General features: G+C 49.3%; 1 protein-coding gene across 1 annotated transcript; it reads left to right on the top strand.

Moving 5' to 3' along the window:
- The first annotated feature begins 1,092 nt into the window (after positions 1–1,092).
- On the top strand, positions 1,093–24,018 carry LOC122383276. The gene is made up of 5 exons (XM_043369550.1): positions 1,093–1,212; positions 17,055–17,177; positions 20,888–20,985; positions 21,315–21,401; positions 22,128–24,018. Exons 1-5 carry the CDS (start codon positions 1,164–1,166, stop codon positions 22,212–22,214), a joined length of 444 nt encoding a protein of 147 aa, XP_043225485.1. The 5' UTR covers positions 1,093–1,163; the 3' UTR covers positions 22,215–24,018.
- Positions 24,019–24,265: the final 247 nt, after the last annotated feature.

The following is a 24,265-nucleotide window of genomic DNA, read 5'->3' as shown; positions in this document are numbered from 1 at the left end:
GAAAATTTGCTTGTGGAAAATCATAATATTTCAAAGATATGCCTATTTTCGAATAATTTATGCATTTATCTGCATTGAAAAATGATTGTAAAGCAAAAGTGCAAAAGATTATTGTCAACTTATTTTCTCAAATCACGATTTACGAACGCACAAAACTCCAGCTTTTAATTTAGTGCGTGTGCGAATTGCGGTCAAGAAAAAATATTTAAACTGTCTATATTCCTCTAAAAACAATGAAGGATGAATGAGGAAAACGCTGTTTTGAACAATTGTATATTTATTTTTTCTTAATTAAGCAAAAGTACAAAATTTTCAACTATTATTACATTTGCTCTCACAAAACCCATCACTTTTTAGCATGACGTCATGTCAGCCAAATTTACTAGCGCCATCTCTGGAGAGCATCTTTCGAAACCTCCAGACGATAGAGAGAGCCCCCCTTTCGCGCGTATAAAAAAAAAATCACAGGCAAGCTTTGTATATGCTGCGCAATATTTGGCAACCTATGCTGCTGCCAAATGGTATAAAAACTTTTAACGTTTGAAGTAGGTATTCTGAGTCCCCAGCGCTATTTGAGCGCTATTAGCACAATGCTGTGATGTAAACGATGTGCCAGCAAATATAGATAGCACCTGCAGGCAGGTAAAGCAATCATCGAACATCTTTTTTGAATTGATGATATTGATGATATATATTTGCAAACGTCAACTTCATGCTCGCTTCGTCAATGCAGCTTTTCACGTGCTGCTTCCTGTCCTGTCCTGGCCCTGGGACAGTGGGAAAGCGAAGGGTCTTCACCGCTACAAAATCTGCAACCTGTTTGGACCTCGAATCAGGCCATGAGTCGGCAGGGATCTCTGCAGCAGAGCCGTTCCGCTCTCACCGACCGATGCCGAGCCACACCTCGCCTCCCGAGTTCCCGGGGCCCGTATACCACCAGGCCGCGGCCCGAGCATATGCTTCTCAACATCTGCAGCGTGCACCAGCAACACCTGCAGCTGCGGGAGTCGCGGGACGGCGGCTTAGTTCGCCGCCCCGCCGCCAGGTGCGGTCGCGTCCGAGCTCCGCGGGCCTGGCGGCGCGGCGTCACCACACACGCTGAGGTGGGCGGAGGCGGCGCCGAGTGGCCGAGCGGTCGCGGCGCCCAGTCGAGCAGAGGCACGATGGAGCTCCGGTTCGCCGTGGTGCTGGCGCTCTGCGGAATCGTCTCCGGTGAGTGTCAAAACTCGGGACTCATGGGCTCCTCCGACCTTGTGGGTTGACCTCGCCGGCTGGTGCGTAGGACCGAGCACACCTGGGCCGCGCCACGCCGCGGCGTGTACCTACCGTAATTGGGCGTCGTTTGCAATGCCAAGGTCAGCGTTCCGGGCTGCTGGACCAGATTGGCGTCGCAAAGGCGTTATAACGCAGGGCTGGGGGACGCCGGTAAACCAGCAACAGCTCAAAGGTGCGCTGTGTGACAAAAGCAAATGGCTGTGTTGTGTTTGACTCACAGATCGGATGTATGGAAATAGGACGGTGGACGGGATAATGAGCTGGGTCATGCTAGACAGACCGTGGCCAAACCTCTCGCGTAAATGGGGCTCGGAACGGGGTCTCAAGGAGGGGCCGTTCTTATAGATCAACCAATCATAGCTCTCGGGACAGGCCAGCCTCTTGGTTTGACTGAAGGACCGATGCCGTCTATTCACAAAGCCAGTAATTCTCATAAATGTGATAGCGATGCACTTATATACTCGTATAAGCATCCTATCGAAGAATCAATTGAAACTTAAATGTATCAGTAATATGCTTCTTATTATATCGGCTGAATCACCGATTCAATAGCTTCCTGTTTCAGACGGTCACACAATGCAAATTGCAAAAGCATCTAAATGGAAAGTGAAACAGACCATTTAATGCACACTTTCTTGGCGCTGCGGTGCGGCGACAATTCAGGAAAACCCATACACTGTGGAAAACCCTACGTTGCTGTGAACCATCTGATGTACCTAGAAGGAAACTGTGTCGTTTAAAAGGACTGCAATCCACCACGCAGGAACTTGGTCGACACTGGACAGGGAAGGTTACAGGAAACAATGAACTAACGTAAAAGGAAGGTCGCCCATAGTAATGAGAATCAGATAGGTACCTTGGATCTTAACTATACGAGTACAACTGTTGATCTTGGAATAAAAGGAGCTCAACGTTCTTTGCATAAAAACTCGTGCCTTGGCGGGAGGGTGCATTTTGCGCCCCCCCCCCTCCCCCGCCCCCTGCGATTCTACCCATGCCGGTTTTCCCGCCGCCCTTTTCAACACACCTTACCACGCATCTTTTTAGTGCATTTTATGACAAATATGACGGTCATTTAAAGGCCAGGTCGCCGGGCCACGTCAGCAGATTTAAGTAATGTAAGACGGCGACGAGCAATGTTAAATGCTCGCCCCAGCCCTAGCTGCCCGACTGAGCGACTCATTCGTCTGTCAGCGATGGACATGAGTGGTAAGAGATTCGAAACCTTAAACCTCGCCGGCACAGGGGGTTGATGCAACCCTCCTAAGGTTTTTTTTTCGCGAATAACTCGCGTAAAAAGCGGCCGATCGCGACGAGACTTCAGTACCCTCGCATTGATCAATTTTACACAAACCCTACAAATTTTATGACCCTGACCCAAATGACCTTTGCCCTGTGACCTACATACTTTCCGAGACCATGTTTGGCCGGAATCGCGATTCGGCGTATGTCGACTCGCATTAGCCGCGCGTTTGCAAGCTTTTCGTGGTTTCAAACGTTCAAACGTGTGACTTGATGTTGCTCCCATGCATAATTGTGGATGTCAAGGTCACCTGAAGGTTACGTCAGGTCATTGACCGTTGGTGACCTCGGTTCACTTTTTCGTGTTTTACATGTCAGTTTCTATAGGCTATAGTTTTTGGAGCTGAATTCGAATTTAGCAACCATTTGATAATTTACGAAGTAGTGTTGGTGCCATCGTAACATGTTACGAACTGTCAGAGGCGGTTGACACGTACTACGAATACCCGTCACGACCCCTACCGGCTGACCTGACCTGACCTGGCCCGACCTGGTCTAAATGCTTAAAGGTAGTGTGCCACCTTTGAAAGATTTCCCATTTTATTTTTCCTAGGATAAGAAGCTTCTGTTTTTACCTAATATCGCAAAAAAATCAAAAATGGGCCTGGAATAGTGCCTTTTTCGCCTAAAAGTTTATCGGTTTTTAGATATGTATAACAACTGTAGTGGGCTCACCTGCAAACAGGCGTCGGGCAACAATCGCGAATGCGGCGCACTTGTGACAATACCTAAGCAAAGGTCATTATAGTGTTACGACCATACGACGTACGGGAATGAGTTATCAGCTGTCTAATCGTAGACAACACAATGTCGAGCCTTAAACTGTAAGCCCGTATTGGTATTGTTTCTTTTATTTGGCTGTCGAACATTATTTATGGTTTGAAATATGATTTTATGTAAAATAATTGATATGAAAAAGCCGTCTTATCAGTTATGACCCCATTTCACCACACGCAAGTGGCAGAAATGACAATGATCAGCTGACGCATTTTTCTTGGCCGAAGTCAGAGCGCGCAGCCCGACGCACCACCACCGCACCACAAAGTATGAGCAGAAGCCGCGCCCAAAGCCAGGGCCCCGGTAACGTGAGGTAGCCGAGTCGGGGCAGCGTGCGCTGACCCAAGCCGGGGCCGCAGCTTTGGGCGCGGTCTACCGCATCCCCGCGGGCAGCCCCGGGCTATCACATGACACCGGGAGGACGCGCGGCTCCGGCTTGGGTCAGCGCACGCTGCCCTGACTCGGCTACCTCACGTTACCGGGGCCCTGGCTTTGGGCGTGGTCTACCGCACCACCTAACAGGCGTGTTCGAAACCGCAGGAGCTGATGATGAACGGGTTTATCGAAACTTGATTGGATGAGCATATCGGTAATAGCGATTTCAGTGTGTGCATTTATTGTTCATAGTGGTGTGAAATGTGGTTGGGGTACGACCGACAACCCGTCGGGGCGAATTTCGCACTGGGGTGTTCAAAATTTGAAGAATTTAAGACGTTTCCATGAGTTTTGAAGGTATGGATAAGTTCTAAAAATCTGGTTCTCCTTATCTGGGCCATTAACTCCATACGGTCCAAGAAAGCTGGCACACTACCTTTAAAGACATCATCTGTGATAAAAAATAACACAATATTCATGATAAGCACCCCGAAAACCCCCAATTAGCAGTCACACTTAACGACTTCCTAACAAGTAACCGGTCCCGATTTTCCAAACTTTTGGGTCATTAACCTGACCTGGAAGGTCAACCGATGACCTGGGACCTTAAAATTGGGTATCGTCGGGCGTCGTCTTCCTCTCGTGACGGGCAGCACGCTCGTTTTTTTGTGAAGCTCTATCTCGATCAGGAGACAAACGCGAGGGGCGGGGTTCCCCCCCCCCCCTCCCCTTGTGCCGTCGAAGGACGCAAATTGGCCTGTGCCGGTGAGGGTTAATATTTTTATGTAGGTCAATGACCTAAGTTCAGGTCAAATTTGCGACCTCTCTATCATGATCCAATGGAAAATTGTTATGAAACTGCGCACCCTTTGAACGAGTTATTCCAAGCACAGATATTATTTATTGTGCTCATGGGCGCCGCCACCGGGGGGGACGGGGGGACGCGTCCCCCCCCCTCTCAGAATGGAAGGGGGACGTCCCCCCAAAAATCATTACGGAGCGAGCGAAGCGAGCGTAGTCTTTCGTAGGTTAACGGAAATTTCTGAGTATGCCGTGGTCACGCTTTTGCTAGGCTTATATCTCAGCAACCACTTGACCGATTTACATACGGTAATTTTTGTAGGGTAGCACTAGATTCATTCCTTCTAACGAGCATCGGACTATTCCTGATGCATGTGAGTGACCCCATATGCACGTGCCACGTGAAAAACGAAGAGGTGTCAATTTTGTAACAATTTCAATATCTCGGCAACTACTGGGCCGATTGCGCTGAACGTTGGCATGTAGGTAGGTATACCCACTAGGCAATGCATATCCATGTGCCACAGTTGGGGTGCTGCTGCACGTGCGCACATGCAGGGGTCGATTCCAGATCTCGAGAACGGCTGAACCGATTGTGCTGAAATCTGATACATGGTTAGGGACCGGTTAGTAGGGTGCCGTGCAAAAGTCAGTTGGGACCCATTTTGCACGTGCGCACGTGCAGGGTGCCGCTTCCAGATCTCGAGAACGGCTAGGCCGATTGCGCTCAAATTTGGCACATCGTTAGGGACCGGTTAGAAGGGTGCAGTGCACAAGTTAGTTGGAGGTATCCCCTCGCAATTTCGCACGTGCAAGGCCCACCCCACCTTCCCGCTCGCTCCGTTGGTCGCCCCAAAAGGCGTTTTACTGGTTGTTATCCTACTCGAAATTTGATTAGGCCCTTCGGTCCAATGAGACCATTTCAGAGCCGCAAGAATGAAATAATTAATGGGAGACGTTGGTCGGGGCAGCCACCCCAGTGAGCCACTTGGGATGAACCCGACCAATTGAACAGGCAGCCCAGCCCACTGGCACTCACTGCACCCGGCAAAGGACTATAGCTCCAGTGGAGCCATTCCCGCATGGGTTAGAGTTGTCCGTCCAGCCCGGAGCAGGGGGTTTGAGGCGTGGAGAAGGATTTGACTGTCCTGAGGACGGAGGAGATGGAACGGCCGGTGCCGAATCTGAGAGGGTCCAGGAGGTTTAGATACTCAGTATATGGGGTGTGGGCCGACATGCATTGGTCTGACCCCTGCCAGCTCGGCCAACAAAATCTCCAGCTCTTATCCGACCTGTCATCGCGGAACTGTCGATTTTTGATATCGTGATCAACGTGTGTCGTAACTACAACACGACTGGCCGAAAACGGGCCTAATATATTTCGTCTAACCAGCCAAGAGCATGACTTTACACCAATCCGACCTCGAAGTCAAAATCCGAACATTTTCGAAGACTTCAACTCCGACTCTGGCCAAAACTGGCCAAAACAGTCAACTCCGACTGATTCCGGCTGCGACCCCACACTTCTGCAGTCACGCTACACTAAATTTCCAGCTTCTAAGAAATAAGCTATACGGTTGACAGGACCACAAAACTTTGAGGCAATTTGACTACTTGACTTGGTTTTCCTGACCTAAGGTTTTCTGGTATCAAGCTTGTTACACGGGCTGCAAAATTCGTATTTTGGAGCAGTTTTGCCTAATGTTTTTTTTTTGCCAATTTTCGCGGCGCTTCGCGCCGATTCGTGCACAAACGAAAAAGAGAGATTTGTGACTATATAACGCATCCTCCCCCACGCGGGTATGCAATGTGCATTACCTATGCAATGTGCATTATCGATCATATTAGTGGCATACATCAGCAATTATACCGTGATAGAACACGAGGCTTTGCCGTGTCAAACTGAATCGGACATCACATGTGTATATAGGTAGGTACTCGGTGGGAATGCGGTCTGTAGCCATAACTTTAAGGAAATACCTAAACATGGGTGTCCATTTCCGCAAGTCGGGGGTGCCCGAGCTCTCCAAATTCCCCGCCGGCTCGGCCGGCTTGGCTTTGGAGCCCCAACATACCGCGCGGGTCAACGTCACGGCTAGGGCGGCGGCGGATTTGCTGCGCCCGGGCACCCTCAACTCGGTAGAAATCGACATCTATGTACCTAAACTACTTTCCTCAAACCAGTTGTTTTGCCACAGTTTTATGAGTTTTTAAACTTAAAATGGTCAGGAAATAATGAATACTTGCAAAAGGATTTTACATTTATTTTTACATCACTATTTTCCATCTGTCGTAGAGGCTACTTACCTATATTGCAGCGGAAGCTGATTACGCGTTGACCAAGCATAGTACGTAGTTCAAACCAGCTGAATGCTGATTAGTGATTGGCTAGCATTTTTCCGTAAGGGAATGGATTCCTCGGTAAGAGAATGACAAAGTGTAATCTATGGGAATGACTTCAGTCTTCAAACCTAAAATCGATATCGATATATTTGGCTAGGGTGATCGTTGGGCCATAAAAGCTCCTGATTTGTTCTCGTCTCAGCTCAAGCTACAAAATTGTTACTTCAGTTCAAAACCCCATGTTAAAAGTGGCATATTTGCTTTAAACGTTGAATGCATCCGACCGAAAAAGCCACGGTAAGAATGTCTACTTTTGGGTTTTCAGTCGGTCAGTCCGTCCCCCCCCCCCCAGTCAAAAATCCGTGGCGGCGCCCCTGATTGTGCTCATATTGAATAGGCTGAAAAACAGAATTGCTCGTGTGTCCTCACAACGCTCATGTAGAGAACATCAACAACAACAAGGATTTTAGGTAGGTAGTAAGTAGGTATGTCTATAGACAGTGATATAATATCTTTTGGTGTCTTCTTTCTTGGTCGTGGACGTACATGGATCGAGGATGGATCGTGGTCGTGGATGTACTCAGGGGCGTAACTTTGTATACTTTTGGGGAGGCAGGTGCCCCCCCCCCCCCACTTGAAATTTTGCCACCCCAACATTCCGTTTGCCCCCCCCCCCCCAACCTTGGTGGGCGCCCCCAGGCCCGAAAGGCGCCTCACGGGCCAGCGGCGTCATAGGAGCGCGTGCGCCATCTTTCAAGGGGCGCCATCGCCTATGGAAATGGGATGCGTGAGAGGGGAACCTCTCAGGCCTTGGGGGCGCCTGCATGCGAAAGAGGGGCGCCCATGAAGTCCTCAAGGCCGCCTCAATGTAAAACACGGGCGCCTGCATGCGAAAGAGGGGCACCTTATTGGCCTCTTCTGAGGCCCTTCGGGGTGCCTCTGAGGTCTATAGTATAGGGGGCGCCCACATGAAAAAGGGGCGCCCATTAAGGCCATAATGGCGCCCCAATACGAAAGAGGGGAGACTGCATGCCAAATGGGGGCGCCTCCGAGGCCCATAGAAAGAGGAGCTTCAGTTGAAGCCCAAAGGGGCGCCTCAATGGGAATTAGAGACGCCTGTGAGGTCTATAGGGGCGCCTCTGATGCCCATGTCGAGAGAGTCGTCAGTCGTTTGTGTAACGTTCCTCAGGGATGGTGCGCCGCTTGCGGCAAGTAAAAACTTAGCTAAATAGCGTGCCCCATTGGTTAAAAAGCGCCCCTCGAGCAAAAGTGGTGCCCCTCTGACAACACGCACGTCTTATGTCATCTGTTTTGCTAATAACTAATGCCCCCGCACGCAGAGCGGCGCCCCATCCGTTTATCAATGTGCCCCTTCAGGTGGATGAAGCGCCCCTCTGGCCAATACCTTATTGGTCATATGATATATAGGTACCTTATATCATATGATACTTGTTTAGTATCCATGACAGGTTGGATGATGATGTAAATAAGAAACCAAATTATTACAAATGCATTCAAATATATTCAAAAAGACACACAAAGCTTTCGGTTCATGGAACCTTGATCACTGTGCAAATGAGTATAACAATCGCTGTAACCGTCTAAAAATTCTTTGAAATTAATCAGCCGCGTGTTTTCTTCTTCTGGTCGTCAATGGCAGCAAAATCGGTGGTAGACCAGCAGAAGAAGAAAACACGCGGCTGATTAATTTCAAAGAATTTTTAGACGGTTACAGCGATTGTTATACTCATTTGCACAGTGATCAAGGTTCCATGAACCGAAAGCTTTGTGTGTCTTTTTGAATATATTTGAATGCATTTGTAATAATTTGGTTTATTATTCACATCATCCATCATATGATACACTACATATGATTGCAAAATATGAAGTGAATGGAAAGAAAACATTTGCTCATGTATGTTCCCCTTTGCACACTGTAGCTCATAAGTATTATCAGTGGGAAAAGGGCTGTTTTACACGATGCAATTAATGATTTCTACAAACGGTTTGTATTAATTGACTTTTGGGGAACGGGTTCAACTGGTTCCGATTCCAACTTAGACCGGGTCCGACTGGTTCCAGAAATGTCCAGCCGGGTCTGGTTCGAGTCTGGTTCCCAAAATTTTCACGTTTTGCCACCTCTAGTTCAAAGCAGGAGTAATTTGTATCATTTCGTGATAACTTGATATCACCTGGTGAGCCACAGACTTCTGCATGTCTCGGTATACAGAGGTATATGGGTGACCTAAGCTTGAACGCTCTCAGCCTGGGATTAACCCGCGCCGGGCTGGTGCTCCGCGACTTCCGCGCCGGGCGGGGAGGGGGGTGTCTGGTCTAACTCGGCTTCTGGGCCACGTAGCGACACGCAGTAAGCAGCATTCGAAAGAGCGTCAAAAATAATGACTGAAACACTCCGGTCATTTTTTGGGTCAGATCAAAGGTCAGCTCGCCAGAGGTCATCAAAGGTCAAATGAAGGCCATTTCAACAATTTTGGAAATTGCAACGGCTAACTCGGGATCAGTAGAGCTACAGCGCCGCGGAAAAGCGCATTCGATAGCCCTTTTACAGACCTTTCTGATCACTGTTCTCAGATTTGACCTCAGGTCAACGGTTTAGCCTCCAGAGGGCAAAAACTGTAAAATAGCAGTTTTCACGAAAACTGTTTTTCGGCAATAACTTTTGACTCAAGAGTGTCACGACATTACTTTTGGCAGCATCATGTTCCTCTCGTCGAGACGCGTCGAATGAACTATTTGTTGACCTTGAAAGGTCATTTTTAAAATTTGACCTCAGGTCAAGGTCATAACCTGACCGAAAAGGGTCATGTTTCATATCAGTCGATCCGTATCGTCGAGCTGAATACATCTGACGTGTTTTCATCGCTCTAGCACGCCTTTATCAAAAGTTACAGCCAAAAAACTGGTGGTGACCGTTCATGACCTGAGATGACCTCAAGGGCACACAGAGGGGTCACAGGTGCATTTTTTCCAATTCAGTGTATCATGTTTACCAATAAAACGATGTTTGAGAGGGTTCTAAATACCATTCGTCCAAAAAAGGCTCATTTCAATTTTCTCCCATTGACTTATAGGTAATGGAGAGGTCGCAAAATTGACCTGACCATAGGTCACTGATATCAAAATTCCGAGATTAAAATTTTATACATACTGTTACTCTTATCAATCGCTGAAAGTTTCAAGGCGATCGTTCCGTCGGTGTAGCTATGACGAGGATTGCAACTTTTTTCTGAGGTGAGGTCTTTTGACGTGACCTGGTGACCTGACCTTGAGAGCTCTGGGTCTGAAATTTGCACATGTGTAAAAAAAAGATGCATGAACAGGTGTGCCAAAAACGGCGGCGCGGAGTTTTGAGATATCTGCGAAAAACCGCAGGGGAGGTGTTCACTCCCTCCCCCCCCCCCGGCCCGGCGCGGGCGGGGGGGGGCAATTTTTTTTTTCGATGAGGGCAAATTTTTGCCACTGGTTTGCTTCTAGAGCACGTGCGGAAAAGATGCAGTATGAAGTGTGTTCTTAACTTAAAAGGGGAGGCGTAAAAACGTCCCTTGCTTCTGCGTGGGGTAAAGTTCTACAGATTTGTTTCTTTAATCTCGCCTTTTTATCAGTTGTTTTTTCTTTTCTTTTTGTCAATTCATCAGTTCGTCTCGTTTCTTTAGAAGAACTACCATATGCGTTGTTTAATAAGGCGTCACTACCCTGGTCCCCAATTCCACTACCCGCCCCCGGTCTCTGGTCCCCAAATTGCTTTCAAAGTGTATTTGGTTTCAAAATAATTCCGCGCTTTTGGCGCGCTATTTCAGAAACAAAACTGCAACATAACGTGCCAAAACACGACGGCACAAAAAACAACGTGCTATGGTAAAAAAAAAAGATGCTGCCGTAAACTGAAATAAGACTTATTTCTAGACAGTCACGGGGAAGCGCCCCCATGCCCTTAAAAAGGCGCCCCTGACAGCGTTGCCCCCCCCCCAACGAAAACCAAAAAGTTACGCCCCTGGATGTACTTACATTTGTTAACTGAGAATACCGATTGCCGACAGCCGATAGTGATGCCCCATGTTTATGGCTCAGTTCCCTGTCGGCTGATACGGACTCGCTGGACACCTTCTAAAGACGGCTGCTATCATCTCCCTCGAGGGGCCAGCGACGCCTGTTCTCGGAACTTTCCTTCCTGGAAATGGGAGCTTCCAAGTTCCATGCTTTGGCGCCTCTCTGGCTTGGGAGCAATCTCTGAGCGCGGAATAACAGAGTTGAGTTTGTTACGTTAGCTGGTTATACCTATGCAGCTTACTGTAATTTTTAATCCAAAATATTATGCAGCTTGGGGGCATGCCCCTAGTCACCCCTCCCCTCGATCCACCACTGCACACCTTCACGTGCAGACCGTGATTTGTAATTACAGTCGGCATATAACTGGTTAGTGCAGTGGTCACATTGCTGAAGAAGCTGGGATTTCCACGGTGAAATCATCATTTGCAGGGCGGAAGCTTTCCATTGTCGTTCTCGCCAAAGCCGTTGCATGGACGCCAGATGACATGCCGCTCCGAGATCATGCCACAATAAGACCTGGCGCTGCAAATGCGCCACAAATGTGTCGCGCTGCGCCGCAGCTCGTCCCGCTGAACGGGTTGAGCTGCGACCTTGGGACTTTCTATGCTGCAGCTGGCGAGTCCGCGGCGGTCGCTCCGGTACAATCGGGAGCGGTCGGCCGGCGCCGCCGCGGCCCTCGGAATATGTAGAACTCACGCTGCAGCGTAACGGTAACCTTGGAGCGACGCGGCCGGCGCGCGGTCACGTGACCCGCACAGGACGCCATGCGGCGGGTCACGTGCCGCCGCCCGGCGCAGGTCCAGTGAGGTCGGGTTGGCGTCGGAGGACAGCGGGCTCCCTGCTCGCTGAGCTGAGTGGGTAACCTGCGGCCCTGTCAAACATCCCGAGCTGCCATCTTTCCCGGAAACTGGCGCGCATTCATCAGACATTGCCATTAAAGATACTGACCCTGTAACTTACACTCGACCTCTGCATCCAAGATTGGTCACAGAACATCTTCCACCCTTGTCTCTTCCGTCTCTGACATTCTTCCTCGAACATTTACGTGCCCGAGTGGACCTGGCGGCGAACTATATGTCGCCACCAAAAACACGCAGAGGGTCCGTCCGTCTCCGGCACGCTGATCAACTATTCATGAACTTTTGTGAAGCGACTCGATTCAAGACGGCCAGTTTAAAGGGACTGTTGCGTTGCCACGCTGCGCTGACGCATTGACTCAGCAGCGATCAGAGGAGCTCCGAGCTGCCGGTGTGAGAGGAGGCCGGATAGACCGTGCGGGCGGGGCGGGCCGGTCCCTTGGGTCGTGCTTCTGATAAAGAGTGCTGCAGACTGCAGAGGCCCTATCGAGAACCAGGTAACGGTATATGCACGTGCGAACTACATGCGCCGATAATGTTTGCACATGAACACATGTAATGCATATTCGGTCGCGTGTGCTGTCTGATATATGTATGTTTGAGGTAAGTACATACCAACCTTCAAGCATTTTTTTTTTAGAAATCAAATAGAAGGCCGGGAGAGAAGACTTATCTATGCAACCATAATCTAATCGATAAAACCAGTGCTTTCCGCATACTCGCTATAACACTTAACATAGGTATCTCTATATCTCCATGGGCATTAGGTCACATGTCCGGCCCAATGAAATGAAACACAAACATATCGTTCAATCATGTATTTAGTTGATACCATAAGATAAGATCCATAAGATCCCAATCATTCGTAGCTTTTCAGTCCATATAAATAATAAATATGTCATGGGTATGTGGATTCGTTACTGTGCAATAAGGAGACGCCGATTGTTATTAGCATGTGATATGACAGTGATAGACTAAGAGGTTTATCTCGCTTATGATAATACCGGTTTCTTCAGTTCGATTTGATCGCGTTTTATAGATGGCCGGAGTCGGCCCGATAAAGCTGCAGGGCGGTAGGCTGTGCCGCCGGGCATCCCTGCGTGCGGCGCAGTCTACCTCGCAGTGAATGGCTGTCATGGGAGATGTCGCCTGATTGTAGACTGTACCGCAGTACACTGATCCGTGGCGGAACAGACTACTGACGTTCTTACTTCAGTTCTTTCAGTTGGCCCACTGCGTTTTTTTTTTTTTTTCGTACAAGGACCTCTGCCAATTGCAAGTCGGACCATTGCCAACCAGTCCTTAGCGTAGCGATGGATGTACCTAAATCAATTCGTTAAAAGATAATTGTATTCATGCTGGGAATTATAAAAGCCTTCAGGAGGTGCACACCAACTAACGATAATCGATCGAATAAAATCGTTTGTCGCCGTTTTGTATTTATTTGTTTGAGAAAGTTGAGTGCCTTCACCTTCTGTTATCAGTGAAATACCTATGGATAGCGAGGCACGTTAGAAGGCGAATTTGTTCTGTCGTCTATGTATGTACTGTGTGCTTTATTTTTTTTTCAGCACACGTACAGATGAAGCCGTGAGCATGGAGTGGAAAGCGTCACGTGAGCGTAACGTCAATCAATGGAGTTACAGTGGCACTTTTAGTTGTCTGTTCAATGACTGGCAGTGGTCCCTAATAACCCGTTTGTCATTTGACGGCAGGCCCAGCCGTTACTGATTGGTAAACATAGTCTAGTCTCTGTCGGTGGCCGGGTGTCGCGCCAGACGCCTGGCCTGGAGTGGGAGGTGCACCATCCGACGGCCGTAGAATATAGATATGAGAGATAAAAAGCTTAACTTTTCTGTTCCTATACATTGTGGCAATATTGTCGGAAAAATAACAAATCACCTCTTCTATAGTGCAGTGTTGGGAAAGGGGTGGCGTCGGCGGCCAGTGCACTGGCCGCCGGACTGATAATAAATTACACGGTGATTCAAAGTGAAAAACGGTTCTATTGGAAAGCAAATCCGTATTTTAGCTGCGGCAGCTGATGCACCCAAGTGAAAAACAGATTTTTGGAAAGCGGGTCAGTATTTTAACTGCAGCGGTAGACAGGGGCGTCGCCACGGATTTTTGAGTGGGGGGGGGTCGGGTTTCCGGTCTTCGTCTTGATGAGTAGGGGTATTTTTAGCCAAGCTCCCGGTTTTTTCGTGTGCCCGGAGAAAAACCTCGGCGTGCAGCGCCGCGAAAGCAGCGGTATATCTTATTGTACATCAGTTTTGCATCGTGCATAAAAATCAAGCAGAGGTCACCTGAGGTCAGGTCACAAAGTCATGTCAAGTTCAGTTTTAATGCCTCTTAAAACTGCAATCTTGTCATTCCTATAGATTATCTCCTGACTCCTATAAGTCTGAAATTTGGTGTAATGAATGGGATTACATATAAGTGCCAACAGTTCATGAATCTGGGATTTTACATCTGAGAAGCTAAGTCAGGTCAAATAGGTGTGTGACCTCACCAATCATGATAACATATGGGAAAAAGCACGATGCCCTCTGCTTTGAGAGAATATGCTAAAAACGCTAGATACTTTTGTAGCCATGGCACCTTGTTCATTTTAGAGATACGGTGCAGCTAATGACCAGTGGTGACTGAAATGGTCAGTCATTAGGTCATCAAAGGTACACATTTTCGACAACAACTTTTGATGGAGACGTTGTAGAGCGATGACAGCACCTGGAGTGTGTTCAGCTCAGTAACACAGATCGATCCATATGCAGCAGGTTCTTTTCCGGTCAGGTCATGACCTTAACCTGATGTCAAGTTTTCTATTCAAGTTTTTAAGTTCAAATTGTAAGCCATGCGACGTGTTTCGACGAAACAAAAACGATGGTGATAACATGAATATCATACACATTCACTGAATCATAGGCTGTTACAGAACAAATGTTTCGGCAAAATCCGTCCGTTTAGCTGTTTGGACTCTATGGTACACACACAAGCCATAGACCCGAAGTCATATCTGAGGCGAAGTTGGCGAAAGAGCTTTAGAAAGCTATCGAATACGCTTTCTGTGTTGCTGTAGCTCTTATTCGTATTTTGCGGGTCGCTAAGGTAAAACGTTTACCAACGTAACGCATAAGGCGTGCTTTCGGCCCCTGATCGAGGTAGAGTTTCGCGGAAGAGCGAACATGCTGCCCGTGATGAGAGAAAGCCGATGATGCCTAATTTCAAGGTCTTGGCCGGGTCATCTTAGGTCAACGCCCAAAAGCAGGAAAAATCTGTCCGCCTGCTAGGACTTAAGGCCTGTACACATTCAGCTGCTGTGCTGTTGTCAGCCGAAAATCGCTCACACTATTGGCTGAAAAATTGATGACGTTATGTTGCACATGCAACATGACGTCACCTCTCTGCTGCCGGCAGCATGGGCTGACGGGCTGTGCTGCTACGAGAAAGCAAGTGCAGAGATGCCGAGCCGTCAGCAAAAGCCATAAATGACGCATTTGGACACTGGTAGTGGCGCATGAAAGCAAATCACGTGCCAGATTTTTATTGAGCACTGCAGATAAATGAAATTTGGACACCATGTTGGCGCTATTCACATATATTTGGTTTCATAATTAATTGTCGATACAAGAAAAATACTTATTACTTTCGCACATTGTCAGTAAATATTTTGATAATATATCTAACTGCTTAAGTATTGTATTAATAAAGAACATGAAGATGAGACGAAATATTTGTTTACAACGCCATATTTGTAAACAGTCAGCCAGTGCTGACATTTCTCATCAGCCAAATGTATAAAGTTCCGTCAGCCAGAAGCGGTGGGCGGAGCCTATTTCAGCTGACAACAGCACAACAGCTGAATGTGTACAGGCCTTTAGTGAGCCATAGCTGTTATCGGGGTCCCGAGTACGAGTTCGATGTTAGTCTTGAACAAAGATGATGACTCCATGCATTTTGGGTAGATCGGGTCGGGTCAGGTCAGGTCGATCAGCAGGCTTCCTGCCGGCCATCTAGAGTGGGTGACTGACAACTACCAACGATAGCTTCGTAACATGTTACATAACCATCATTTATCAAAACTACTTCAAACGGTTCAAACGGGCGCTAAACTCGAAATCAGCCCCAAAAACCACACTTGTAAGTGGAAGCAAATAAAACTCAAAAAAGTTAACCAAGGTCATCCATATTCGAATCAGGGCCAATTTTTTTTTAGAATAGGTGTAAAATTTTAACACGAGGTCAATGGAAGTTTCGTTGCAATATACTCCTTTTTGCGCGTCTTATTAGGAAAGCCCCAGAGGGATCCACCATCTGACCCCATTTCCCCTCTGCAGGCAGGTCCGAGGGTAGCAGGGCTGAGGCTAGCCAGGTACCTCGTCTCGTAGTTACTAATACGTCATCCGACGAATCGACTGCAACCATTATTTTGACAATCAGACGAACGCTTGGGTCGGTTTTGACGCGCTCGCTCATTTGAGGGATAAAAAGGGACTAAAATCATATTGTCATGCTGATGTTCTAGCCCACAGCTTATTGACCTATAAGCAATAGGGACTATAGGGAGCTCTTGAAGCGATTCTGAATCTGACGTTGTATTTGTTGATGTTGCTGACGCCAACTTCCCTGACATGATAGCTAAAAAAAAAGCCTATTCAGCATCGCCAAAAGTGGGGGGGGGGTCGAACCCCCCGGTTCTGACGAGTGGGGGGTCGCGACCCCCGACCCCCCCGTCGGCGACGCCCCTGGCGGTAGATGGGAGTTACGGCATGCTGAGAGAAATGGCTGAGTGAGAGAGACTGAGACGAATCGATGCCATTTTCCCAGGGTACCAATTCTGTTCACCCAGTGAGGTAACGTTCGTACCGCACGGATTGCATCATGCATTGCACTCGGCAGCGATCGTTGAAAATTCGCCGTCTCTGCCGAGCGTGCCGTCGTTTGCGGCGACTTTATGTACGCCAACTGGACATGAGTTGGTTTATTGTTTCTGGTGATGGACGGCATGCACTGGACTCATGTTTGTCCGTTTTCCTTTGATCGTTCGTCGATGCCGTCTGGGATGCTGATGCCAGGTTATCCCACTTGAGTCTGTAAGCCGGCGGCTCCGTGTGACCTTTGGGATCCTTGTGACCTCTGTGATCTTTGTGACCTTTGTGAGATTTGTGACTTTTGTGACCTTTCTGACTTTTGTGACCTTTGAGAACTCTCTGATCCTTATGATCTTTGTGACCTTTGTGACCTGTGTGCCCGCAGGTCAGAAGCCGGGCTTCAACGACCATGCGCAGACGGAGTCGACAGTGAACAGTGCACCGGGCGGCATGGTGTCCATCCAGTGTTCGGTGCACCCCGGGGGCCGGGTGCTCTGGTACAAACAAGGTGAGGAGACACCCGCTGCAGGTCACCCGCTTGGGGGTGCGGCAACGGCACTGTCACCGACACTGGCCTGTGTCGTTATAACCATGCAGCAGTCAGTTAGTCTGTAACCGATCAGTCCTGAATGAAAAGTGTGGTCAGATGTAGCGCCTAAATGTGGGCATGAAATGAGACATTGAACAGACGTTTCTTAGCTCACAAGCCCTCTGATTATTCAATAGGAGGAACGCTGAATAACCATCCCCTCTGCGATGAGACGGTTTGGCGAGGGTTACATGAACACTAAACGTCATTCTCTTCATTGCATAGCGTAGTTATGTGGGTACGTGATGTTTTGTTTATCCCAATGACCAATGGCTGAAAAAAATAAGATGCCTAGAAGGAAGCTACACCTAGAAGTATTGCGAGTCCTATCCTGCTTCTCCGGCTTCTCTTGTATCGGAGCCTTGACATGCTGAGACCAAAGCACGCCAAAGCTCCTCCCCCACTTCTATGTATATCCGCTCGGCCGCGCCTGTTCCGGCATCTGAATGGCGGTCGATATTGGCCGGATCGTGCCGGTGCATAGCCTCCGGTACATATACAAACAGCGGCTGTGTGAGCGGCGGAACCAGCCGACAGTCCACCCACACATCCAGTCTCGCCTTCCCAGCCCCGTCCTGTGCTCAAAGTTCAGGGCCCGGTAACGGTGCACAGGTGGTGCTGATGACTCGCTCCTGCAGCTCCTAAATGTCGCCGTCAGGCGCGATCCCCGTGCTGAGACAGGTGGTCCCCTGTGCGAGCTCCTGTGCAGGGGAGGGCCGAACAGATTCCTCCCGGCAGGCGCGGTCCCCTTGAGCAGACAGGTGGCCCCCTGCCCATCCCTGTGGAGGGGGGGGGTAGGGCCGAGCGGACTCCTCTCGGCAGGCGCGGTCCCCTTGAGCAGACCGGTGGCCCCTGTTCGCGCCTGTGCGGGGGAGGGCCGAACAGGTTTCTGCTGACAGACCCCGTCACCGCCAGTTCCGCCGCGTGGGGACACCGGTCGGTCAGGGCGGCACGTCACTGTGGAACGGTGGGGAGGGGGTACTGAGGGGGAGGGGTGGCTGTCGCCGCACGATTCAAGGTTGCACGACGCATTCGCAAGCCGCACAGACCACCAGCCGGCGTCCGCCCGCAACTCCACTCCCAACGTGCACACATTGCACTGTGCGGTGTGCACACTGAGCTGTGCACGGTGCACGTTGAACACGCAGTGCGGTGGCACGACCCCGCTGGCCGATCCACCGAGCCGGTCGGTGCAGTTGGTATAGGACTCCTCTGTGACGGTGCAGCGGCTTGGCCGGCTTAGCCTGTCATGTCCCATGTCCGCGCGCGGTGTGGTAGAGGTCACCCGTGCCGCCGCCTGGTAGAGGTCACCTCCGCCAGAGAGCAGCGACTTGGGTCGCCGTCGCTCTCGCTCTCTCTTCTCGAAGCCGCGTCGCCCGTGCTCGACAGGTCAACAGCGGAGCTAGCGCGGTGCCAGGAATGGACGCTCGATCCGGTTATGGGGCTATGATGAAATAGCGCATTGGGCATTAGTCAGGGGTCTTAGGACATACATGCAATATGGCGCTGGAATTTTACCCAGATTAAAGCGTTCGTAAGTTTGTGTGCTAACTCCCTTTAAAGATTAATGCCTCTTGCTTTACGAGCTGTTGAACTGTTGAACTCTTCTAGTTTCGAGATAACTTCAGTGACATTTGCTCTTTGATTCGATTAATCACAAGGCTTGGAACAATGATAAGTTCTCAAAATATGTATCGCCATTAATTATTTACACAATGAAATATAACGATGGCTGGTTGAGGCCATAACGCTCAACATCAATCGTTGGCATTTTTTGTAGGATGCCTGTGTAAGTGCCTACTGCCTATATAGGTATCATAAGATATCTGAGAGCCCGCGCGACTGTCCGGGACCTGACTGGTTGTCCTGTGGAGGCTGGAGAAGTGTGACCGGCGTCTGCGGGCGCCCGCTGCTGTGCGGGCTCCCACGGGTCACTGTAGCTCGGGAGTGGGTCAGGAGGTCTGTAAGAGGTGCGGCGCCCGTCTCTGCCGCGGTCTGGGCTCCTTGGTCGGGGCGGCTGAGGGCGAGGCATCACAGGACGACCGGTGATGCGTCCCAGACCAATAACGGTACCGCCAGGAGCCACTCAGACACAGCCCGTCGATAAGAAAGCGAATAAAACATCACAAAATAGTGATGGAAGACCTTTACTTTGAGAGGGATGTGGCAATTTAACGGCGTGGTTGGTACTTTTTATTATTCATAGCGCTGGCACTCATCTTTTCATATATAGGTTCAACATGAGGTTTGTTGATCCAGTCGTTTGGTTCCGTGCACTGCGAATTTACGTACCCTCTCGATGTGCCAATAACGTGCCGGGTGAATACCTAGCGTAAGCAGATGACCTTCCCAAGACCCATCGTTTCACAAATAAAGTGTCGGTGAATCTGTGAAGTTCGGACATTTCTCTCACTTCCCGGGTATCCCGTGACCAGAACAGCGAAGTGCAGGGGCGGTCGACGGCACCTAGCCTCCCTTCTACCTTTAAAACCGGACCGGACTGGTTATCAGCGGTGCCAGCCGAGGACGACCCGCTCCGTTTTCCCCCTGTGACGTCATGAGACGCCGTGACGTCACAGCGCGGCGTCTGACTTCTGCCTGGTACCGGTACATCATTGTGAAACATATGTATATGGTAGCCAGGCATGCCCGATACGGAACGGCAAGAGCAAGACCGTATGCTCGTATATCGGCGAGACATTGAATAACGTGAGCTGTTAGGTAATTTGAGGTCTTTTACAGGCCGTTTCTCAGTAGTTGACTAAACATCTAGTAAGAAAAAGTACTAAGGTAAAAGGAGTGCTGACCCGACATCTGATCCCACTGCCAGATCCCAGTTTGCGCCACCCGTCCCCAGCACTGCTCGGCTGACCGGCCGCCTGACCCGGCGATAGGCCTGTTAAGATGACAGAGATTGAATACCTGGTATGGCTGCAGAGAGCATAACACACACGGCAGTGTTACAGGGTCGTGAAATGAAACGGTCCTCACAGGCACATAAACACGGTCGTCTAAGATAATAACCAACATTGATCGGCTGGTAATTCGCGTGGTCGTTTACTTCAGTCATACTGGGACACGTTTTACCAGAAACGACGGGCGCTCGTGCTTCGAGCTCATCAATATTTGCTGTGGCCTGTGTGATTTAACTAGAATTTTTTTAATTAGAGCCACTGTCTTAGAGCCGGTAAGCGGCATCCGATATGTTACAAAAATCGTTAAGATATGGTCATTATATAGGAAAACCTTAAAACTTTAGGCAGTCCCGAGATAATCGAAAGTCCAAAGTTACCGAGCTCAGCTTTTTAAGAAATCAGGCCACACCTCCCTCGTTAACTTAGCCTTTTTGCCAGCATGTCGTTATATTTTACATCCATCATGGTATTGGTATGGTCTCAAAAAAGGCAAAATGTATCAAAATAAACGTTTTGGCAGAAACACGTTCGAGAAAAGAATGAAGCGATGTAATCGTGACCCGGGTCACTGACCCCACCCCCAACCCTCTCCCCGCTGACTGACCACCCAATGACCGCTTGGCGACCGCCCCCCCCCCTCCCCACCAGCTGACTGGTATCCCTGTAACCCCGGTCAGGTCACTGACCCCACCCCTCCCCTCCGTGTGCCGACAGACGAGAATGGTAAGATGGAGGTGGCTCACGACTCGTTCTTGATCCTCAGTGACAGCCGGTTTCAGCTCAAATCGGACAACGGCGCCTACATCCTCACGGTAAGGCACGGCGCCGGCGCTGGCGCTGCACGGCCGACCCGGGCGACCTCTGCCGGTAGGTGTGCCGTGCGAGCGCTAGGGCCTCCGGGTTTCTGTCTTACCAATCGCGGTTCCTTGTAACAACACATCATCTTTTACATTGATGCTCCCCGGTTGTTCCGCATTCTGTCAACTGATGGCATTGATTCGCGTGCTACTTACAGCATTCTGCACGCTACACGCAGCATTCTGCACGCTGTAGATGAGTTCGCGTCTATCGGTGCACAGCCGGCGGCCCGCGGTGAACACTGAACACTGACCGGTGACCCACCATGTATTGTCGTCCTCAGATTCAGCCTACCGCTGAGGAGGACTCGGGGATCTACATGTGTGAGAGCAGTGACCAGCACGGCTCCACGTACAAACACACGTTCACGGTAAGACACGTTAACGTTCACGGTAACTGGTAAGACACGTTCACGTTCACGGTAAGACGTCCGTGATGTCAAGCTGCAGACGAAATTAGCTAAATGGGTAGTCGGCAGGGCTGCGGAGTCGATGGATTTTCGGCGACTCCGACTCCGACTCCGACTCCGGCTTTCAAAAACCAGCTCCGACTCCGACTCCGACTCCGGGCAGAATTGTCGACTCCGACCGACTCCAACTCCCGACTCCGACTCCGCAGACTTAGCAGGGCTGCGGAGTCGACAGATTTTCGGTGACTCCGACTCCGACTCCGGCTCGGGTTTCTAAAATCGACTCCGACTCCGACTCCGACTCCGGTCACAACTGTCGACTCCGACCGACTCCGACTCCGACTCCGCAGCCCTGGTAGTCGGTGTCACTTGACACTTGGTCTTGGTTCCTCCATTGGCTGCTTGAATTTACAAAAGGGTGACTGTAATTAGGTCTTGATTTTTTTTTTAATCAATTCGAATTTTCAGCGCGGTGGAGCTCATTTAGGCCACACATGATTGGAGCTTGTAGGTAGGTATCGATCCTAATTCGCGCACACCACTAATATGCAATTTAAGTTTCTTAGGGTTTGTCATGACGAAATAAGTAACTCAGCCTAAAACATTTTTTTTAGGTTCAACAGCTTCTGCGTATATCTAGCATACTTCTCCCAAAAGCGAACTCATGCACGTTTCACCCCACTTCAGGTGAACATCGGGGACGGAAACAGCGCCACTCGAGCTACTGCGGCTGCTTTCGGAACTATTACTGCCGCCCTGCTGCTTCTGCAATAGATGTCAGCACCAGCATCGGTTTCGTCTCTAGAGGACGAAGTGAAGCTGAAATTGGTCGTGGTGCGTGGGAGATCGCTGGATGAGACGTGTCGACAGGTCTTTGGGTTATGAATGTGGCTCTGAAGGTTAACACCTGACTATAAGAGGATTCGTGACTGTACTTGTGATGCCCTGCGTACCTGGTTAGTGACGAGGTCACAGAAAACGTTGTTTGGCTTTGTTTGTTTTGTTGGGTTAGGCTCTTTCGGTCCAATGAGACCATTTCAGAGCCGGGAGGTTGCTAGGATATAGGGAGAGACATTGGTCTGGGCAGGCACCCTAGTGAGTCGCCGGGGCTGAGCCCGTCCAGAGGACAGGCCACCCAGCCCCAAGGCACTCACTGCACCCGGCTACGGGGTGCGCTCCCTCGGGAGCAGCGGTGCCGCTCCAAGGGAGCAGCCCGCATGAGATAAAGTTGCCTGTCCAGCCCGGAGGGGGTTGCGGCGTGGAGGAGAAGGATTTCAGTATCCTGAGGATAGAAGCACGGAACGGATGCGTTGTTTGGCCATAACACCACGCTGATGATTGGTGGGTTGCGAGTGTTAGTGGCGCGTCCGATGAACTTGACGGTAGGTAGGCATGTGTTAATGAGCTAAATGTAAGCTATGCTTCAGAAGCGTCTTCTGAGCTACCAGTTGTGAGCACCTGAACATTGAGCTTTTGCACAAGCATCTCGATTGCGTAATTTGTTTCGATGCACGAGCACCCAGCATCCTGGATTTATAATCGTCACAAAGCCATGGTAGGAGTTTAAATGTTTTAAATTACATTTAGCTAAGGCGATGATGTGCCTTCTGCTCACTGTGCCGACTTTCTTGTCCTTTTATCTTCAGAACTTATCCATTCCATTCCTTGGGCAGCTGTATCGGGATGACGATTACTGCAACACAGCCAGTGCGGTCAGCCTGGGTGACCGTTTATCCGTCTGGGAGGCTATTGGCCTGTTCCACTACTCCGGTAGCTATTTCTCACACGGGACTGGCTCAGCAACAGCGACATTTCAGTTGCTGGTCAAATCAACTCTGTGTCCCCTTTATCCATTCAGTACACGGTCCAAACATGGATATAGTTAGGTACACTATCCGTCAAAGCAAAAACAAAGTGCATGAAACTGTGTGCATTTATTCAAAGACGAATGAGATGAGCATTGAATTTATCCGCATATCTAAAATGAGGAATAACCTTGCAGTGTTTGAAATAAGACGCCGGTGTCATGGGCCGAATTATATTACGTATTTGGTAGTTAACCGAATGCTAGCAATAAGTGTGAGTGATAATTACGAGTACGTCACAGCATGGGAGTAAAGTAGCCGTCGTTAGAAAGTGTATTGCATATCATGATCACACAAGTAGGCATGGATGTAGCCTTGCCCGCCAGCCTTACCTGCCTTACCTACCTTACCTACCACCTTCCATTGACCCACCTAAATCAATGCATTTATAGTTTACCACACTAAATGTTCGCGTATCTTTTACTTTTCTTGCTGACCCGATGTAACAGAAACTGCATTTAGCTTATGTTACGCCTGCTATCGTAGAGGTACGGTTAGCTATTTTCGATTAGTTGGTGTATGATTTTTTGTCGTTTACCTAGAAGTAGGAGGAGAAATTAGTAGGAACCTAAGCGACTATTGTCCGGTATCATGTGTAGGTAACGCGTATTACAGTAACGTTAATTAAAGTTACGGTATTTGATTTGGCTTGTGATGTGATAATTTATCGTGTATTGCAATGTGATAAAATACACCTAGTTTACTAGATGCTTTCAGGCGTTTCTATTTTGCAGCATCGTTATCCAGTGGGTCGTGCACTCCGGGAATGGTTGCAGCAGATTCTGCCCCCCGCGCCCCGCTGGGGGGGGGGGGCAGAATCTGCCCCCCTCCTGTTTTTCGCCAATAATTTCTAAATGCGTTACTCCAGCGACGTCAAACTTTCAGCACCTTATCATACATCAATTTGACACGTTTCCTGAAAATTTGAGCGAAATCCTTTGGAAACTTTTTGAGAAAATG

Source organism: Amphibalanus amphitrite, unplaced genomic scaffold (assembly GCF_019059575.1).
Source record: "Amphibalanus amphitrite isolate SeventyFive unplaced genomic scaffold, NRLGWU_Aamphi_draft 000159F_arrow, whole genome shotgun sequence".
In the NCBI taxonomy this organism is placed as follows: domain Eukaryota; kingdom Metazoa; phylum Arthropoda; class Thecostraca; order Balanomorpha; family Balanidae; genus Amphibalanus; species Amphibalanus amphitrite.
The sequence above is the reverse complement of the archived record's forward strand: the minus strand, read 5'-3'. Positions and strand labels throughout refer to the sequence as shown.

What these genes read in the sequence shown, in the direction of transcription:
- LOC122383276 (XM_043369550.1), top strand. Translation starts at nt 1,164, where the DNA reads ATGGAGCTCCGGTTCGCCGTGGTGCTGGCGCTCTGCGGAATCGTCTCC. An exon ending in GGTGCTCTGGTACAAACAAG is followed by an intron (nt 17,178 to 20,887) that starts GTGAGGAGACAC and finishes GTGTGCCGACAG; the next exon opens with ACGAGAATGGTAAGATGGAG. An exon ending in CGTACAAACACACGTTCACG is followed by an intron (nt 21,402 to 22,127) that starts GTAAGACACGTT and finishes ACCCCACTTCAG; the next exon opens with GTGAACATCGGGGACGGAAA.